General features: G+C 33.1%; 2 protein-coding genes across 10 annotated transcripts in view; one reads left to right on the plus strand and one right to left on the minus strand.

Annotated features, from left to right (window-relative positions):
* LOC148605403 (CD109 antigen-like) overlaps nt 1-10,965 on the plus strand; it is a 54,512-nt gene extending 43,547 nt beyond the window's left edge. For all 6 annotated transcript variants that reach the window (XM_088548741.1, XM_088548743.1, XM_088548742.1 and 3 more), the window contains exons 26-36: nt 286-367; nt 1,256-1,412; nt 1,984-2,058; nt 3,510-3,687; nt 4,234-4,448; nt 4,757-4,906; nt 5,943-6,005; nt 7,097-7,206; nt 7,964-8,111; nt 9,066-9,168; nt 10,774-10,965. In XM_088548741.1, the coding sequence (XP_088404867.1) occupies nt 286-367; nt 1,256-1,412; nt 1,984-2,058; nt 3,510-3,687; nt 4,234-4,448; nt 4,757-4,906; nt 5,943-6,005; nt 7,097-7,206; nt 7,964-8,111; nt 9,066-9,168; nt 10,774-10,862 (1,370 nt within the window). In that variant the 3' untranslated portion in view covers nt 10,863-10,965. The remainder of the gene's footprint in view (nt 1-285; nt 368-1,255; nt 1,413-1,983; nt 2,059-3,509; nt 3,688-4,233; nt 4,449-4,756; nt 4,907-5,942; nt 6,006-7,096; nt 7,207-7,963; nt 8,112-9,065; nt 9,169-10,773) is intronic.
* A 590-nt stretch (nt 10,966-11,555) lies between these two features.
* LOC148605404 (uncharacterized) overlaps nt 11,556-18,138 on the minus strand; it is a 50,204-nt gene continuing 43,621 nt past the window's right edge. For 3 of the 4 annotated variants that reach the window (XM_088548747.1, XM_088548748.1, XM_088548744.1), the window contains 4 exons: nt 17,494-17,579; nt 16,025-16,090; nt 14,851-14,934; nt 11,556-12,263 (listed from right to left, as the gene is read on the minus strand). In XM_088548747.1, the coding sequence (XP_088404873.1) occupies nt 12,025-12,263; nt 14,851-14,934; nt 16,025-16,090; nt 17,494-17,579 (475 nt within the window). In that variant the 3' untranslated portion in view covers nt 11,556-12,024. The remainder of the gene's footprint in view (nt 12,264-14,850; nt 14,935-16,024; nt 16,091-17,493; nt 17,580-18,138) is intronic. The other variant, XM_088548745.1, reaches the window with a different exon arrangement.

Consider the following 18,138-nt stretch of genomic DNA (forward strand, 5'->3'; position numbering starts at 1 on the left):
AAATGCCACAAACATGTAATGTAAATAAATACAACATACAATATATATATATATATATATATATATGAATACAGTGAAACCTGTCTAAACCGAACCTCTTTTGGGCTTCGTGTTTTTATTTCCGGTTTACCGGTTTACACATGTTCAGCTTACATCTACTTTAGTTTGTTTTCGATTTATTCAGATTTTGGTTTAGGCAAGTTTCTCTGTAAATTAAATGTCTGCATTATTTCTGCTTAATACATAAATTCTTTCCTGTCATGAAAAATGTCTTACATTATCAAGGTTACCAAAGGGAGCTTACATTCCAACATAAAGATGGTAGTTTCAGCGCCTTTGGAGATCGTGATAAATCAGGAAGCATGTGGTATGTATATGCATAAAACGTTTAATGCATTTGCCCGCGCATTTTCGACTTTGACACTTTTCTTTCTTACTTCTTTTGTTGATGTGTCTGACGCTTCAATTTTATAGGTCAAAAGGGAACTAAAGAACAAGACAAAATACACACAACAAAAAACAAAAACAAATGTAACTAAACTAAGCAACAAACATTACGATCCCTATGTGTTTTGTTCAGTGAATTCCACTTTACCTACATTTTGACCATATACATTAATCTGTGGATGCAAGTAAGAGGGGCAATAATCCACTAAAATTATTTAATTCATACACAAATTCTCAACATTACATGAACAACGTCGCAGAATTAAGCAGCCGCATAAAGAAATATGTGACAATAATTTCATTTGATTGCTTATTTCTCATCTGGGCAAGATAGGTTATTTTCCATAATGTAACTTTGTACTCTGACGTCATTAACGTCGATCGGTTGGCGGTCCGAAATTAAAATAATTCCAGACTAAACTAAGATTTGATAAAGGGACAAATCTTAATTCTGACTTTAATCGGTTAAAAATGAAATTATGATGATATTGTTTTTAATGTTTTGTCAAAAATGCTGGCACAGCCAATTTTTGCGCAGTTTACCCTTGTCCATAAGCGTAACTCGGGAAGCAATTATTGAAAAGCTGAGGTCGCTTTTCCTACCGCTGCTTGAAGTTCATACATTTTTTATTATTATTACTCGTTAATTCTTAGTTTCTTGATATCCATATTTGTTAATTTGTGTTATTCTTGTGGCCCTGTCTGTTTTTTTTATCCTGTAGTTGTCCGTGTATTATGGATACTTCGTTCCTTGTTCTAATAATGATATCCTTCTCTTGATTCACCAATACACTGCTATTGTATTTAGGTTATCAGCTTTTGTGATAAAAACTTTCCATCAAGCCAAAAAACATATCTTTGTTGATGACAACACTATTGTAAAAACGATTGACTGGATGTTGACAAAACAGAAAAGTGATGGATCTTTCCCAGAACCAGGCAGAGTTATTCATAAAGACATGCAGGTATGAATAATTAATCACAATTTTGAAAATTTGAAAATTAAAAATGATTAAACAAATATGAACAATAATGATATCTTGTATATTTAAGGAGACTGTTTATATTTTTCGGTCAATGAAGAAATAATCTAAATCATAATGTACACGCTAAACAACCTACGTAGAAGGTTATTTTCAAGTGTGAGACTATTTCGAAAAGACTAAAAGATATAACAGTCAATTCCTAGTATCAAATTTCAACGTATCATGAGAACATAATTTACCTCCCAGTCACATTACAAATTTTGATCTATAAAATAAAATAATCCGTGAATTAGAATAGAATTACTTTACTGTAAACTCTGTTAACTTACTTTGTAATTTTTAAACGCCTATTATCAACATGTAGAAATTGCAGAAACTGAAATTCAATCCCTCATCTATGAAAATTAAATTATTCCAACAAAACTTGCGTTTACATTTAATATTCTCCTGTAATAAAAAATATGTCTTTTTCACCAGTGTTGAAATATACAGGTTTTGCTTTTGGAAATGGTTAATCAATATTTCTTTAAAATCATAAAACCATTTACAGGGAGGATCTGCTAGTGGTCCGGGATTGACTGCTTTTGTGCTCATTGCACTCGAAGAAAACAAAGACATACAAGGCGTAAGTAAATTTGTATTCATCTGTATGCAACAGATAACATTACAAGGCCAAATTTTGTTTACTTATTAAGGTGAATGGCTGAAGATTTGTTTAATATAGTATACTCACGTATTTAGTTTACTAATTATAGATGGCAAACACTATTGATTTTTGATTGATTTGAATCAATACGAATTTCTCCATTAAAAAAAACTGTTATTGCGTCATTATAAAAGATGTTTTGAATATTGAAGAACATGTCATTATTTAAATCACACAACCAGAATATAGGGTTTGTAAGTCTCGTTATAGTTTCAGTTTCCCTTCCAGAATTTTCGATGTAGAACTTATTGAAATCCGAAGACCGATCTGCATTTTTTTGTTTACTTCATGAAAATCTTAGCGCTGCATCACAATGCAAGATCTTCTATTTTTATAACTTTCTTAACATTTTTATCCTGTATAACTAGATGTTTATCATATTTTATCAGTATTTTTACATAGAAAGATATTTTGCTTTTTTACGTTGACCTCAGTGCTATAATAATGACGAATCTCAATGTATTTGAATGGTAGACGAGGACCCATTCTCATGAAATCGCGGAGTCACGTGACGAGACTTACATATACCCTATTGCGGTAAAAAAAATTAATGAAAACGTGTACATTGATTGATACGAAACAAAATTTTTTTGCATAACTCACATTAAGGATGTTCGCTGTTCATGTTCAGTCAATATTCACAAAATTTTGGACTTCTCTGGTTTTATCTCTTAAATAGCATTAACAATTTTTTCCTACGGAACTCCTCTTTTCTTTTCATAAATTCTATAAACAAACATTAAAATAAAATATTTTTTGTTTGAAATTCTTTTTATTTCTTTAGGTTTTTCAATAGACAAAACCTACTATAAGTGAAAACCTATTGAAAATTCGGATTACTTTTTCCACACAAAATGTCAAATACATACTGTATTTACATCTAAAAATCAAGCACACTGACATATCATTTCTTTTATATTTATACTGTTCTAGCATAGTAGATCTGAAAAGATCCTCGGTCTTTTCATATTCTTGTTATTGTCAACATTCTTAATTCAATTACAAACGATGAATTCTTCTATGACATTTGTTACTTAAAAAAGCAATTTGAAATAGGACCTTGCCGTTTTTGTTGGTTCAAGAGGCAGTACAATTGGTGTTAGTATGCTAGTCAGATTGTAGAAAGAATGGGCCACGTCTGTAACAACAATTACTGGTACGGTAGCTGCTTTTTTTGCCATATCAGTTGTTACCCGCCCAAAGGTTCCCTCCTTATTACTATGAAAATTATTGTTACAGTTGCTGTCATGTTCCCGCCTAATCGGCAGCTACGCCCCTGGGTTACTACCTGTCAAATTAACGTCATATGAACTAAATAATAAGACCATAGACATCTTCCATCCATAATTATGTTCATTTTTTATTCACAGTCTATTAGGGAAAAGATCCAGAATGCAGCAATGAAGGCTCGTATATATCTAGAAAGTCAGATTAACACAGTTACAGATGAATATGTCCTGGCCATCGCTAGCTATGCTTTATCATTGGCAGGAAGCTCACAAGCTGATGCTGCATTTGCAAAACTGAACAATGACGCTATTGTGAAAGGTAAAGTAGGTTAAAATAAGAAAAAAGGTAGAAAATAGTTATATGAATATTAAAATTACAATGCAAACACATTACCGTACACTTTGAACACAGAATGTAAATAAGGCATTACCAAACTCTTAACGCATAGGGAATCGAATAAGTGAGTCTAAGGCGGAATGAGCTAATGTATGCAGTATTTGAAAGCTTAAATTACAGATCTCTACTTATGATCATAACTCGCCTTTTGACACAATTCAGTACTGAGAACCATACACAACTTTGCTGGAACATACGCTGTCGTCATGAGCAGTGCACGTGTCTTGGATATTATTTTATACCCTGGTAAACAATATAATAATATGAACCTATTCAGGAATCGGTAATACAGTCTAATACATTCTACGGAGGAGATAATGACGATAGAGAAGTCAGAACCATCTTACTTTAAATGTATAGTAAAAAATATTGTTATGGTCATTCAGCATGGTACAACCATATTATTTAATATTACTTATATAATGTGTGAACAAACTTCAACATTTCATCTCGTTTATGCTTATTTAGATGGCATGAAACATTGGCATAAGGATACGCCAAAGGCTTCATCACACAGACACTACTGGGCACCACCACATCAACAGTCGAACCCAATAGACATTGAAATGTCATCATATGCACTTTTGGTGTATGCTCACAAGAAACAGATTCCAGATGGTTTGACCGTGATGAAATGGTTGACAACTCAACGTAATGCTAATGGTGGATTTGCATCAACACAAGTAATTTTAAAAAATATTTTATGTTCAGAAATCTGACAAAGCTATAGCTCTTAAAAATGATATCTGGTTTTATTAAAAAGGAAATATCGAAACGATTTGCAATAAGAAATGTGTTTACAATTTAGACTTAAATTTTAACACAATTCTGCTGTATGCATATTGCAGGCAATATTGTGATGCATGTGCCAGCCTTTGAGTTTCATCTTGCATGCACGATTAGAATAACTCTTGATCTTTTTACTATTTCGCCTATTTACAAATATTTTGTTTACAGACAAAATTGTTTGATATTACTTTTACTATTGTAGGACACAGTTTTGGCCTTACAGTCCTTGTCCGAGTTTGCAGCTAGTGTATATTCAAATAACTTTGATGTCCAAATAACAGTAAAGGCAGGAACCACTACCAAACAATTCCAAGTCAACGCCGGAAATGCTCTAATGTTACAAGCTACCGAGGTACATAATAAGCTATTTTCCTTTATTGAACCATTCTTCCTCATTTGCTTTTGTTACTTTGTATGTATGATTTTAGTTACTTCATGTTCTTTGTTGTGTACGTCTGTTTTCCATGTCTGGTCTTTGTCCCTGGATTACATTCTTTTGATTACCGCTATAACCTTGGTTCCCTTGATTATTCTTTCAAATTGTCAATTTTCCATTTTGGCAAAACGAATTCTATTATGAGATTTTTTTTTCATTTTTAGTATCGTCTAAAGTCTACGTGGCGTGAGCACTAAACAATAATACGCTTAGTACGGGTTATTTTCATTGTATAGAATTTCATATGTACAATGCACATTTAGTTTGAATACTCGGGTTGGAATCATTAAAGACCCCTTCTTTTTAGGAGATAACTGTATTGTATTTTAGTAGCTGTCTTCGTAAGAATCATGCAAAATCTGAACAAAAATGTGATGCACCCTAAAAAAGGTTATATATTTTTATTTTTGTAATTAAGTTGTTTTATGGGTGTATATTATGAAATGTGTAATTATTCATTCTGATCTGTCTACTCTTAGGAGATAATCAACATTGAAAATCAAGTAGATTCTATTGTATTTGAGTGTCATTTACAGAGTTATCTCACTAAATTTTGAAATCTACAGTTTATCTATAATTTTTATCTCCTATGAGCACGGGTTATATGAAAAACCAAATGTTAAGTCCTATTTACTAAAACATTTTACACAAACTATCAAAAATAAAAATATGTAGGCTTTCCAACCGTGTATCACATTTTGCATGATTCTTAGCTGGAGTGCTACTTAAATATTTGGTGGCAAATTTCGGATATGACGCAAATTATTTTGTTATCCAGCATCAACATAGCAAACAAAGCAGGCGTATAAAAGATTTATTCTAGTTTTACGTGTAGTTTCAAATATTTCAATATACTCCACACACTTGATCTGTACTATTGTGATTTTTTGCATATTTATTATCTTCTTTCAAACGGTTGGATATTTAATATTATATTTTAACATACTTTTAGCTGTCATCAGTCCCCAGCCAAGTTACGATTGATGCCACTGGCCATGGAATGGCTTTAGTTGAGGTGAGACGTTGTGTATTTTTTTTATTTTTTGTTTGCTTGTTCTGTTCTTATTTGTTGAATTTATATGTTATTTGATTTTTGATTGTCATTGTTATTTTTGTTTATTTTATTTTGTTTTATTTTATTTTATTTTTGTTTGTTTGTTTGTTTGATTTTTTTTAAGAAAACAAAAGCTGAGTTATTCTCTACTGTATGTTGACAAATAAACTAGTATTTTATGAATGATCGTACTTCTGTTTTTCCGCTTGTGTCTTATACCGAAAACTCAATGTCATTCGAAAGAAAAAAAGCTGTATGAAAAATTGGAATAACCTCACTTTGATATTATTCTATGAAATAAAGCAAATAATTAAGTAGTAGTCTTTGTAAGAATCATGCAAAATCTGAAAAATGTGATTCACCCCAAAAAGGCTACATATTCTTATTTTTTGTAGTAAAGTTTGATTTATAGGTCTATATTATGAAATGTGTAATTATTCATTCAAATCTGCCTGCCCTTAGAGGACAATTAATTTTGAAAATCCAATAGATTCTATTGTATTTATGTGTCATTTACAGAGTTATCTCCCTTAATTTCGAAATCTACAGTGCATTCTATATAATTTTTATCTCCTAAGAACAAGGGTTACATGAAAAACTGCATATTGATTTCTGTTTACTATGGCAACTCAAGCAAAATATCAAAAATAAAACATATGTAGGCTTTTCACCCATGAATCACATTTTGCATGATTCTTAGCTGGAGTGCTACTTAAGTAAAAAGGATAAAATCTAATTTACTGCATATATTACATGTATCTTTTTTAAAAGATACATGTAGTATTTGTTATCCTTTTTTTTATTATTTTGGGACAAAAATAGTTTTTTTATTGAATCAATTAAGAAACGTACATCACGTACATTGTACATGTGCATACAGTTCTGAATATATGCACTTATAAACCATGTAGATTAGTGATTTTTTACTAGGAGTTTAATTTGATTTCTAAAATTGCATACTCTGTTGAAAATACACAGAAAGCGTTAGAAATAAAAAAAAATATCATGCTTTTGTACTCAATTTCAAATTATTCTGTTTCATTTATTCATAGTTATCAGTATCATTCCATGTCGAACAAGAGATAATGGAACCAACGTTTGAGGTAACAGTCAAAATGGTAGAGGACACACTTAACTCTATGACAATTCAAACATGTACAAGGTAATTAAAAATTAAATATCGAGTCCTCCAGAAGTTATATATAGACTAACTGGAAAAGCATTTTCCGCTTTTCTTACATGTTTTTGTACATGCTTTACCGAACATAGCATGCATATCGCAGTAGTTTCTAGAAAAAAAATATTGTAAGTTGCATACTCTACTCTGAGCATGCGCCCTGGTTTTATTTCTTTGTTTTGGTTTTGTTTCGGATTTTATTTGTTTTAATTTAGTGTTTTAAAGTCTTTTTTTAACACTGTCTTAATATTTTATGTGTTTCTATGCCGGATTTTCGTACGATTCTTGCTTCCTTGTTCATAGTATTTGGAATTCCTTGAATCTTTAATTAGATCTCATTATACATGTACATGTCTGGCGAATCCAGAGTGAGGGGCTTGAAGCTCACCTTACTTCGTATGTTAGATTTGTGCAAAATACGCAAAATATAGCTTAGAACCTGCCCCTTTCTAGATTCTGGATTCTTCTACGATATGTATATTCAGTTTCTAGTACAAAATATAATAGTTACAATTTAGAAAAAAAATATCTTAGGAATTAGTAACCTAATCTTTATTGTTATAACAATGAAAAATTTCAACGTGCCAACAACTTTCCTTTATCCGATTTTTTTTTATCGTTTCCAACAAACACTCTACAGAAATTGGAACAACGGCGTTGATATACATGTAAAGATGGTTTACAAATGCATATTTTCCGGTTTAATATAAATATTTGACCATACATGTATACCATTTTGTAGATGGTTACTAACAGGGGCTAGCGGTATGGCAGTACAAGAAATAGGGGTACCCACCGGATTTGAAGCTGATGTTGAAAGTATCGGGCAGATTAGTGGGGTCAAGAAGGTTGAACAAGAAAACAGAAAAGTCATTCTATATTTCGATGAGGTAAGTTGTATTATTGCAAGTATATATATACATGTAATACCACTTAAATACTGGAACCTACTTAGAAATTTAGCATACATGTACAGGTATGCAGATTTGCAGGAACCAGATTACATTGCTGTACGTTTCAATAAATATCATATACATTAAAGCATTTCTATATTAAACCAGAGTAAACCAATAACTTGTCTAAACCAGACATCTCCTGAAGTCCATTCATATAAATTTCAATTCATTTTGAACCTGTGTAAACCGAAACAATGCCTAAATCGAGCAAACTATTCTCCCCCAAAGTATTCGGTTTAGATAGGTTTCAATGTACTACAAGTGGTAGTATCAAAGAATAAGATATCTCTGGTAACAGTCTTTTCCTTCCAGGTTTTACATTGTTCGTTTGTTGAAGTGTCAGTCTCTGTAAGAATCAGGCAGTAGGTGAAACATGGTATGGAAAAAAACGTGATTTTGATATTGTATTATGACTATTTGCATCATGAGAATCAAGAAAAACAGACAAAATTTCCATATGCTGAACCATAGTTACAATTCATTGAAATGCACTAAAAATGAACATTTCAAGGGCAGATAACTTTGTAAAAAACCTCATTTTCTAACATTCTATTGAAAAATTTCTGCGCAAAGCCAGTGATGCAGGAATTAAATAATTGTCTTTTCAAACTGAGAAAGTATCCTTGAGTGATATTATATTGTCATATCGGTTGGGTTTTGAAATGCTTGTTTCTGATTTTTTCCGTTTTGCCTGATTCTTACAAATACTTACACTTAATAGTTTATTTTATCACATACATGTATAACGAGTCAGACACATGTACATTCGCAATTCAAACGTTGTTTTTTTCTACGAGCTTTTATCATGCCCATGCATACTCATAGTGTTTTTAATTACTTGTAGTATAAGCATCAAAGTTTTTTTTCAAAGCAATATAAATTTTACAGGTAACTACCACTCCATTGTGTATCACCATGGAATCAATCAGAACAGGACTTGTTGCAAAGACACAACCTTCTGCTATCAGAGTGTATGACTACTATCAGCCAAGTAAGTAAAAAATATTATTTTGACAGACTAGTGGAAGTGTATTAGATTTTCTCTAGAATCAATACCCTATGTTCAATTTTAGTAAATCTGGTATTTTTCAATTCCATACAAGTAGAGCTTTCCAAAAATCACAAGACATACACCACTTAAAAATTCCCCTTCTCCTTAAGGGTGCACTACACAGTTACATTAAGGTGCACTGTTTCGCACACCAAGTTACCCCCTTCAAATTTTGTAAAACTTAAAATTAAAAGTTGAAATTTGGTGGATATATTGTTTAAATGTAGTTAAGCATTTGGACATAGACAGATGTAATATATGTAATGATAAACAGGTGTAATTTAAATGAAGAATGGTATCCGGAACATTTCAGCTCCCTGCCGTATTAGATTCTCTCCTCAGCATCAGATGTTTGATTTTCAAAATACCTTATTTCGCACGAACTTTTGGAACTAAACTTGTGAGAGAATGAATTGAAAAGGAACTTATTATTTTAACCCTTTTTCCACCTACTCCATGCATGCTTTCATCCTGATGTAGTGTCTAAGTGCATAATATTTTATAATACATAGTATTTGGCTGTTAGTTTTGGAAACGCACCCCTGATTTGTACTAAAACTCCGTAATATTTGTATCAGTATGTTACCATGGTTACTGGATTTTATAACAATAATCACTAAATTACTTATAAATACTTGAACCTCCACACACCAAAGATTTCAAAAATATGCACTTTTTTATGACCAAACATTAGAAATTTCTGTGCGGCTGCCTCAAAACAGCTTTATTTCAACAAAATGAGACCAAATTTTTAGAAATGACCTAACTGTATTGTACCACCTTAGACGAGTGTGGGACGTCGCATGTTTGGTTCTCTGCCGCCCAAGCATAACGTAGAGCTACAAATTGGTCGTATACGTGTCAAAATTTTATGTCCTATAAAAACGAGCACTAGTTGTGCGTCGTGAAATCAAAATGTTGGGTTTATATATCGTGTTTGCTATTACGTTAAAATTTGATCTGTATTCAACTACAAATGATTGAGCAATGTCCTGATAAATTTCCGACTTCCCTTTAAACATAATGTCGGTGCATCTGAGTTTAACTCTGTTTTTATGGAATTTGTGCTCCTCGTTTGTCAATGTGTATTCTATTATTCTATCTGTATTGTATCTATTGTGTTTCTTGAATTCATTTTGTTGTTCCCGCGGCTGTCTTATCAAGAGATCATCCCGTTTGCACCTGCACCTTTAAATTGCTACATCTTTTACTGTCATATATACTTAAGTAGAACTTAGTTCATGTATGTAATGTTGTTTACGTATCTGAATTAAAAAACACTATAACAATAGTTTAAAACGATTACACTTTCCGTATATCCGTTACACCATTTATTTCGTTCTTTACAAAGCTAAGACAATGTAGTTTCGGAAGAAGAATTTGACTGTCTTTGTGGATATAAACCACAAACATCGCCACAAATCTTTTGCAACGTAGTGTTAACCAAACAAATGCACGATATGAGTGACGCTGACGATCAGCTGACTGTTCCTAAACTATGTGTAATTGCCGTTTTCGTTAACGTATCACTTTTTATATTTCCAGATAACCAAGTAACGACATTTTACCAGTCACAGCTTTTGAAGGATTCCACAGTCTGTGATGTTTGTCCCACATGTGGTGGATGTCCATAATCAATTATAGAACTTTTTGTTTTGACATTTTAATGCATTATCTACATTACTTGTGCGTTGATTTTTTTTTGTTTTAAATGAATAAAATGTATAATTTTAAAAATCATTTGATTCTAGAGGCTTCAGCAATTATGAAGAAAACTGCATTAAGTGATATTGAATCATCCGTTTTCTTTTACGAATTTAGTTTTCAAATTAAATTAACTGGAAATCAAAGCATTTTTTGAATAAAAGCACAAAAACAAAAACAAAAACAAAACAAACATCAAAACAAAAAGAAACAAAGGGTAAAGCAATGTCAACAACGGCAAGAAACACTACATAATGTCAGAAATGTCAGGGGACGATAAAGAGAACCGATAATAATAAGAGTAAGGCACATAATGTATTAGTTAAAATTTAGTGAAACTAATCTTAACTGAACCCTTTGTTTTCACAGAAGAATTTATTCGGTATAGATAAGTTAGTGGTCACTGTACTCCGATTGAACATGCGTTTAAACTGACAGGAAGTGATTCAAAAAGTGTCTGGAGAGGTTTTCGGTTTAGAAAGGTGTTATTCACTGTATCAGAAAAGAAAACAATAATTCATATTCGAGTTCTTAGACAGTGTTTTTTAAGCTTTTACAAAGATAAAAACAAAATTATGAACGTGCATGTACATGTAGGAGACTGTCTGTATTTACAATAAACGAATTAAAAAAAAATTTATTGCAAAAAATTAGTTCCTCTTAAACAAAAGACACACTAATGATGACATACAATAAAACCTACTGTAAGTGCCTTTCTAAAGAGGGCAAAATAACGGCCACTTAAGACAGGTGGTCCCTATATACAGGTCAGTTATACATAGCATACACTACAAAGGAATATATTTTAATAATGATCTTTTCAGATAGGTTATTTCTGAGTAAAGTTGGTCGCTGAGACACGTTTGAATGTTATTGTGGTTTCGCAATACAAGTAGGCATGTACGTACATGTAACACTGTAGGTCCATCCACAATTTTATCAAGGAACGCGGCAAAGTACGTACGTACTCTTTTCCGGACGGATCATCTCTCACTTCTTTTAAGCGTAAAAAGCACTAAGACTTGTTAAACAATGGCCGCAAAACATTCTATCGGACGTAATAAAGGACCAAGACGTCCTGTCATACAAACTTCATTGTATTTCTTCTGTACATATCTGTATTTCGCTGGACGGAATATCTTTGAAGTCTTCTATTGGTCCTGGGCATTGGTCGCTGTCCAATTTCTCCAGTTCTTCTTCTTCCGGTTTATCAGCTTCCATTTTCTTTCGTCTTATTTGTGCTATATATAAACATAGACCTATTAGGAAACCACCAATACAGAAAATAGCTACTACTACTCCAACGATGAAAGTTTGAGGCTCTCTTTCAACTGAAACGGGAAAAAAAAAACACAAATAACTTCAAAATCAATTTTAGTAGACATGTAATGATACTAAATTCTTTAAGATTAGTCTAAAACATGTAAGTACATGAAATAAGTATAGGTACACATACGATGTACATTGTATATACAATGCAGAGGTACATTTGTTTTCCCTTTGGTCCCTCAGATTGTACACCTCTAATACTAAACCTCTGTCATTTTACATAAATTGCTGCAGCATACCTGAAGAAACGTGGCATATTTGAACACATGTATTCTAAGTTGAGTGTCTCATAAACTGGTCGTTAAATCTGCTGTGGAGATTTATTTCAATTTCACACGATACATTTTTCGGTCAAATTCTAAAATTGTACATTGTACACGTATGCTGACCGCACAGAATTAAAAAAAAATAACTGATCGAGTTTCATTTACTATAGGATTAAACAGTTATTTTCGGTCGTTCATGCATGTATGAACGGATATCGAAGGTCCCAAACTCAATGAACGGCCGAATCCTTATAATTCCATTCCGACATTTGGGATTTTTTTTTAAATGTGTTGGTGTCGAACCGGTATATATATGTATAATATCTAGTTCTGGGACAATTTAATGTTGGGACGAATTTACTTGTAGTTAGATTTTAGGCATTTATAAGTTTCTTTCCCCGAGCTGAAAATTACCCTGGAGTACAGGTAAAATCAATTGTGGATGTAATAAACTATTCTTATGGCTATATCACGCCACACTCTTTCGAACTACACGGCTGCCATATTGGTTTCGAGTTGACTGGCGTTCATGCATGTATGAACGATCTGGCGAAATTCATGCAAGTATGAATTTCCTGGCAAAGACGTTCTCGACCAATCAGAAACGGTTATAAGTATGAAGAATCTGATGATTAGAATTATTTCATAATAAACTGTGACAGTATACCTTTTTAATTACATTTCAAACTAAGTCATCTTAAGCTTGCATGCATAAGTTACGTTTAGGCTTTTTCTTAAAAAAAAAAAAAAAAAACAAAAAAAAAAACAAAACGTGTTATTTTAAACCCTTTTCATATTTTGACTTTGACTTCTTTTTTTTTTAATTTTGAGCGAAGGGAAGTAACTCTCCGACCGACAGACTGGTTTACTATTTGATTAGAGCAATAGACAGCAGTAGACTTCAAATTCAAATATTTTACTAATTGTAGCTGCAGAAAGTATTTGGATACTTTCCAACAATCTATTTCAAATCATTTAGCTGCTTACTTCAAGTTTCAAAGAAAAACTGTTTACTGTTCTTTCATTCCCGCAATGAGACCGCCAACCAGGTTGTCATATTTTCGTGGGTTATGTCCCCTTTGAAAAACTTGCTAAAATGGCTTGCATTCCATTAATATGAAAACGACTTTTGATAATACATTTAACTTGTAAAAAAACAGAAAGAATTTATTTCCCTAAAACCATTTCAAAAATTAGTCACCGGTCATTCGATGCCCAAAGTTTTTTTTTCACACTGTATGGAAAGGTTGTCAATGACACATTTCCCTTCTTTACTTATCTTTGTTTGTTACCCATTCCTTTCGGTTTAAGTACATTAACTCGTTTTTTTTTTATTTATTTGACTGAATCTCAAATTCAATAAATTTGTGAGTGAGTTGGCGAGTTCGTTCAGATGAAATCTGTTCTAACCTCTAAGATCTCAGCCAAAACAAAACTTAATGACAGATAAAGAACAGTTCAAGGCCAGTTCTAGCAGAACTATTCTAGTAGAGCCAACTCCTCTGAAAGTTCTAGCTGAAACAACTCTACGGGGGAACAATTCTAATTGATCCAACTCCTATGACAGTTCTAGCAAAGCCAGCTCTACGGGAACAGTTCTAATTGAGCCAACTCCTGTGACAGTTCTGACATAGCCAGCCCTATGAAAACAGTTCTACATGTAACAGTGCCAACTGCACTGACAGTTATAGCAGAAACCAGAGCTACTCTATGAGGACCTTTTTTAATAGAGTCAATTCCTCAGACAATTGTAATAGAGCCAGTTCTATGAGAACACACTTCTAATACAACAAACCCCTCTAACAATACCAGCAGAGCCAGTTCTTATAGAGCCAGTTCTAAGAGAACATTTCTAATGCAGCCAACCCCTCTAACAATACCAGCAGAGCCAGTTCTTATAGAGCCAGTTCTAAGAGAACATTTCTAATGCAGCCAACCCCTCTAACAATACTAGCAGAGCCTGTTTTTATAGGGCTAGCCCTACCACAGGTCCAGCAGAGCCAGCTCTAATGAAACAGTTTCAAAGGCGGTTCTATCAAAACTGTGAGGATATCGACCTGAGCTGGCTCTAGAATTGTTCTAAGACACAGTAAAGTTCCCTGAGAGGATAGAAATGGTCTCATCTATACACCAATGAACTTCCCAATAATAGTTTTATTCCCTACAATTCCGTGCTCATGTAAAAATGAATTTCAAAGTGGATTTCAATTATTATTTAACCGTTCATCAACAAGACAAACCAAAACAAATACATGTACGAAACGATAATATTCAAAAACAGTCAATCAAATTCGACGTGAGAATCATTACCGGAAGTATTTACCTTTACCGCCATATGTGTTTCCTTTTGAATTGCATCGATATGGATTACATTTCTTCATTATCTGTACATCTGTTAATTTGGGGTCTACAAACGAATCATAAATAAGAATATATTGTTGTCAAGGTTTGAATTGGTATAATCACTAAGTTACAATTTACTGATTACTTTAATTTGTTGTAACTTCCATTTTGGAATTTGCGACAGTTTTTGAATATGCATAAATATGACCAGTTAGTGATACGCATTTCGACATTGTTGGTGTTGTAAAGAGTGTCAATCGGACGAAATAGATAACATTATGCACATGACGATCTCGGAACGTATTATGTATCTGGTATTTAGGTTAATATACGCTTATACATATACATTTGTTTCGTTTCACCATATCCGTTCCTGTAGCAATTGTATTCCACCGATTTTTTTGTATTTTCTTTCATTAATTAATCTCAGGCTGAAGCGTAGCAAATACATTGCACCAATTTTCGTCTATGAATTTTCGGTTACGGGATATGGATTTTTTGTATGAGAAAAAGTTTATTTTCATATTTCTGAGAAAAAATACTCCGCCGGCAGCCACGTATACACAAATGTTTTACTCCCAGCTTTAAATGGCTGTTACCGTATATTTAAAGCAATCAATGTTTTCGAAAAATAGTTCTCCCGCAGTTGAACATATCCATTCCCCCTTCCCGCCCCCCCCCCCCAAAAAAAAAAAATCAAATTGTTGCTGTTGCTGTTTACTTCATAACTTTCAACAGTCAATGAGGACTGAAGATAAATATGCATATATGTAATACAAATAAATTAGAATTTACATGTATGATCAGAGACCTCTAATTAAATTCGTGGGTAGGTAACTTGTTCTCAACGGGTCTTTTTGTTTGTTTTGGTAGAAAGAAAAAATTGGGTATGAACATGAAACTAAGATATCGTAAAATGTGAAACGGAAGGTTTTATTTCAATATTTGCAATAGTATTTGTTATGAGCATTTAAAGTCAAGTTGTCTTTGTCGATCAAGTAAGTACGACATCTCGTTTCACGCCGCGTGTTAATGCGAGATTTCAGTTAGTTGCAAATCTCTTAAATTACAGGTTTATGGTATAATATACATGTATGTGCGATCTACTGTCTTAATATCGGTATAGCTTGAAATTTTAAATGATAACTACTCACTGAATAAAGTAAGACTGAAAATTTCTGAAAAGAATGCACAGTAGTTACATGATGTTGTATTATCTCCTGCAAGATAAGAAAATAATTAGCTAATTTCTATTTCTTTTCCGTAACGATCGAATCATCGCATTTTAGATTGCTTACACAATGAAGGTAGATACATGTACATATACATGTATACTTGTAGATTTCACATCACTCTACTGGTGCAAATATGATGATTGGGGTATTTTACTGTCTTGACTATCCTTACGGATCTCGCACGACCGCCCCTTATGGGATTCTGTTAGTAATGCCAGTTAGTAGTAGAAGGTATCGGAGTCCAGCCTTCGGGATACCTGACCCAAGAACTCAGTCAGAGTATGTCCTACTAGCGGCTGGGCTGCTGTGTTGACGATCTGGCCTACTGCCACACCCCACGTGAGTCCGAGAGTGTTTCCCCACTCTAACTATTTGGGGGTACGTAAAAGTGTATAGTGTGTGGTGCAAATACAAAAATACCAATCATATATACATGTATTAAAAGTTTGGATAAGCTGTACGCATGCTCAAATGAGTAATCTCTTTCCAGCAGCATTAGAATCCAATATATAGGAATCTCTTAATCAAAATTAATCATATACAAGAAGTTCTCAAAACAAAAACTATCGAAATTGGAAGCCAAATCCATCACTGAGAGGTTCTGCTATGTGCAATACCAGGAATGAAGCCTCAGTGTTTTAGGTAATCATGCAGGTAAATTATTTGCTAAGTACATATTTAAAAAAAAAAAATAAAGTTAGGACCCAGTGCAAAGGTTGATCCGGAAGTTTATAAGTGCATGAAGACGTGCATCAATGAAAAATTGAAACAAATATTTTGCCGAACAATTTGTTAAGAAACAACCAATGTCATAAAAGGGGACGGCACACATCCTTCCCCTATGAAATGTCAAAATTGGTAACAGGGCGCATAAAGTACCGTTGAAGTGTTGGGTCATATAACAAAAGACTGTTACAGGAAAATCCCACATCCTTGAAAATCAAAATGTTGCGCCCTTAGACACTTTCATGATCCAGTATAACAGTTACATGTATATTAATGTATATTTTTAAAAAAAAATTATAATTGCTTGAAAATTATACGTATTATATAAATTAAAAAAACAAAAAAACAAAAACAAAAAACAATGGTCATCACTTGATAAATAATTAAGAGTTTCATAAAATTTCATCCAGCGGGTAAGAAGACGACCAGTGACAAAGTCCATCTTTTGCATAAGACAAAAAAGTATTTCAGATAGTGAAACTAAAACAGAGGTACACGATGTCATCACGAGATAAATAATTTGTAAAAGTTCCATAAAATTCCCTTCAGCGGTTTTAGAGGAGTTGCAAGGGGTGGAAGAACGGATGCACAGGCATAATAATTACTACATGTATGTACTTCCGCTTTACAGGGGTATGATAAGAGACATGTTGTGGACTTACCCAAGATTGTATGCAAGCAGTAAGAATCGTTGTTGATCTTGGAAATCGTTACACATAGATAGTCTGTACTATTTCTTTCATCAGGTCTGAAAATGAATTTAAATAACCCAATTACACAACATGTGCCGTCTACATTTCGGAAGTTGCTCATATTGCTCTGCATCTAACGTTGTTAAGCTTGTTTACGGAAGTGGGAGTTATTTCCGTACAATTTAGCAGGGGCGAATCAACAAATGTGTCAAAAAGGGGGAGGGTTGGTTGGATTGCAAGCTATAATTTGTAAATTGTTGTGTACATTTTGCCCAATAAAACAAGGTTATTCAACAAAAGGGATGTTCTTAACACCGTAAATAATAAAGTCAAGAAAGTTTACATTAGCAGGGGCAGTTCCAGGAATCTAATGCGCATGCTTGTGGAGTGGCTGTAGTATTTTTTTGGAGAACAGATTTTTGGTAAATAATGGGGATTTAAAGTGGTTTTTGGCATAGTTTTCGCACACATGTAGTCTGAAACATTCCACCTCGGCATAGCCTTGCAGTTACTTCTCCTTCCTTGGCCTCATACAAATACTTTCTATATTTTTCTGTAATACACTAATTGTATATTTATGACATGTTTAATGAATGAATATGATAAATTGCCACA

Source organism: Perna viridis, chromosome 10 (assembly GCF_037379345.1).
Source record: "Perna viridis isolate PV_CMFRI_1.1 ecotype Kerala chromosome 10, ASM3737934v1, whole genome shotgun sequence".
Classification (NCBI taxonomy): domain Eukaryota; kingdom Metazoa; phylum Mollusca; class Bivalvia; order Mytilida; family Mytilidae; genus Perna; species Perna viridis.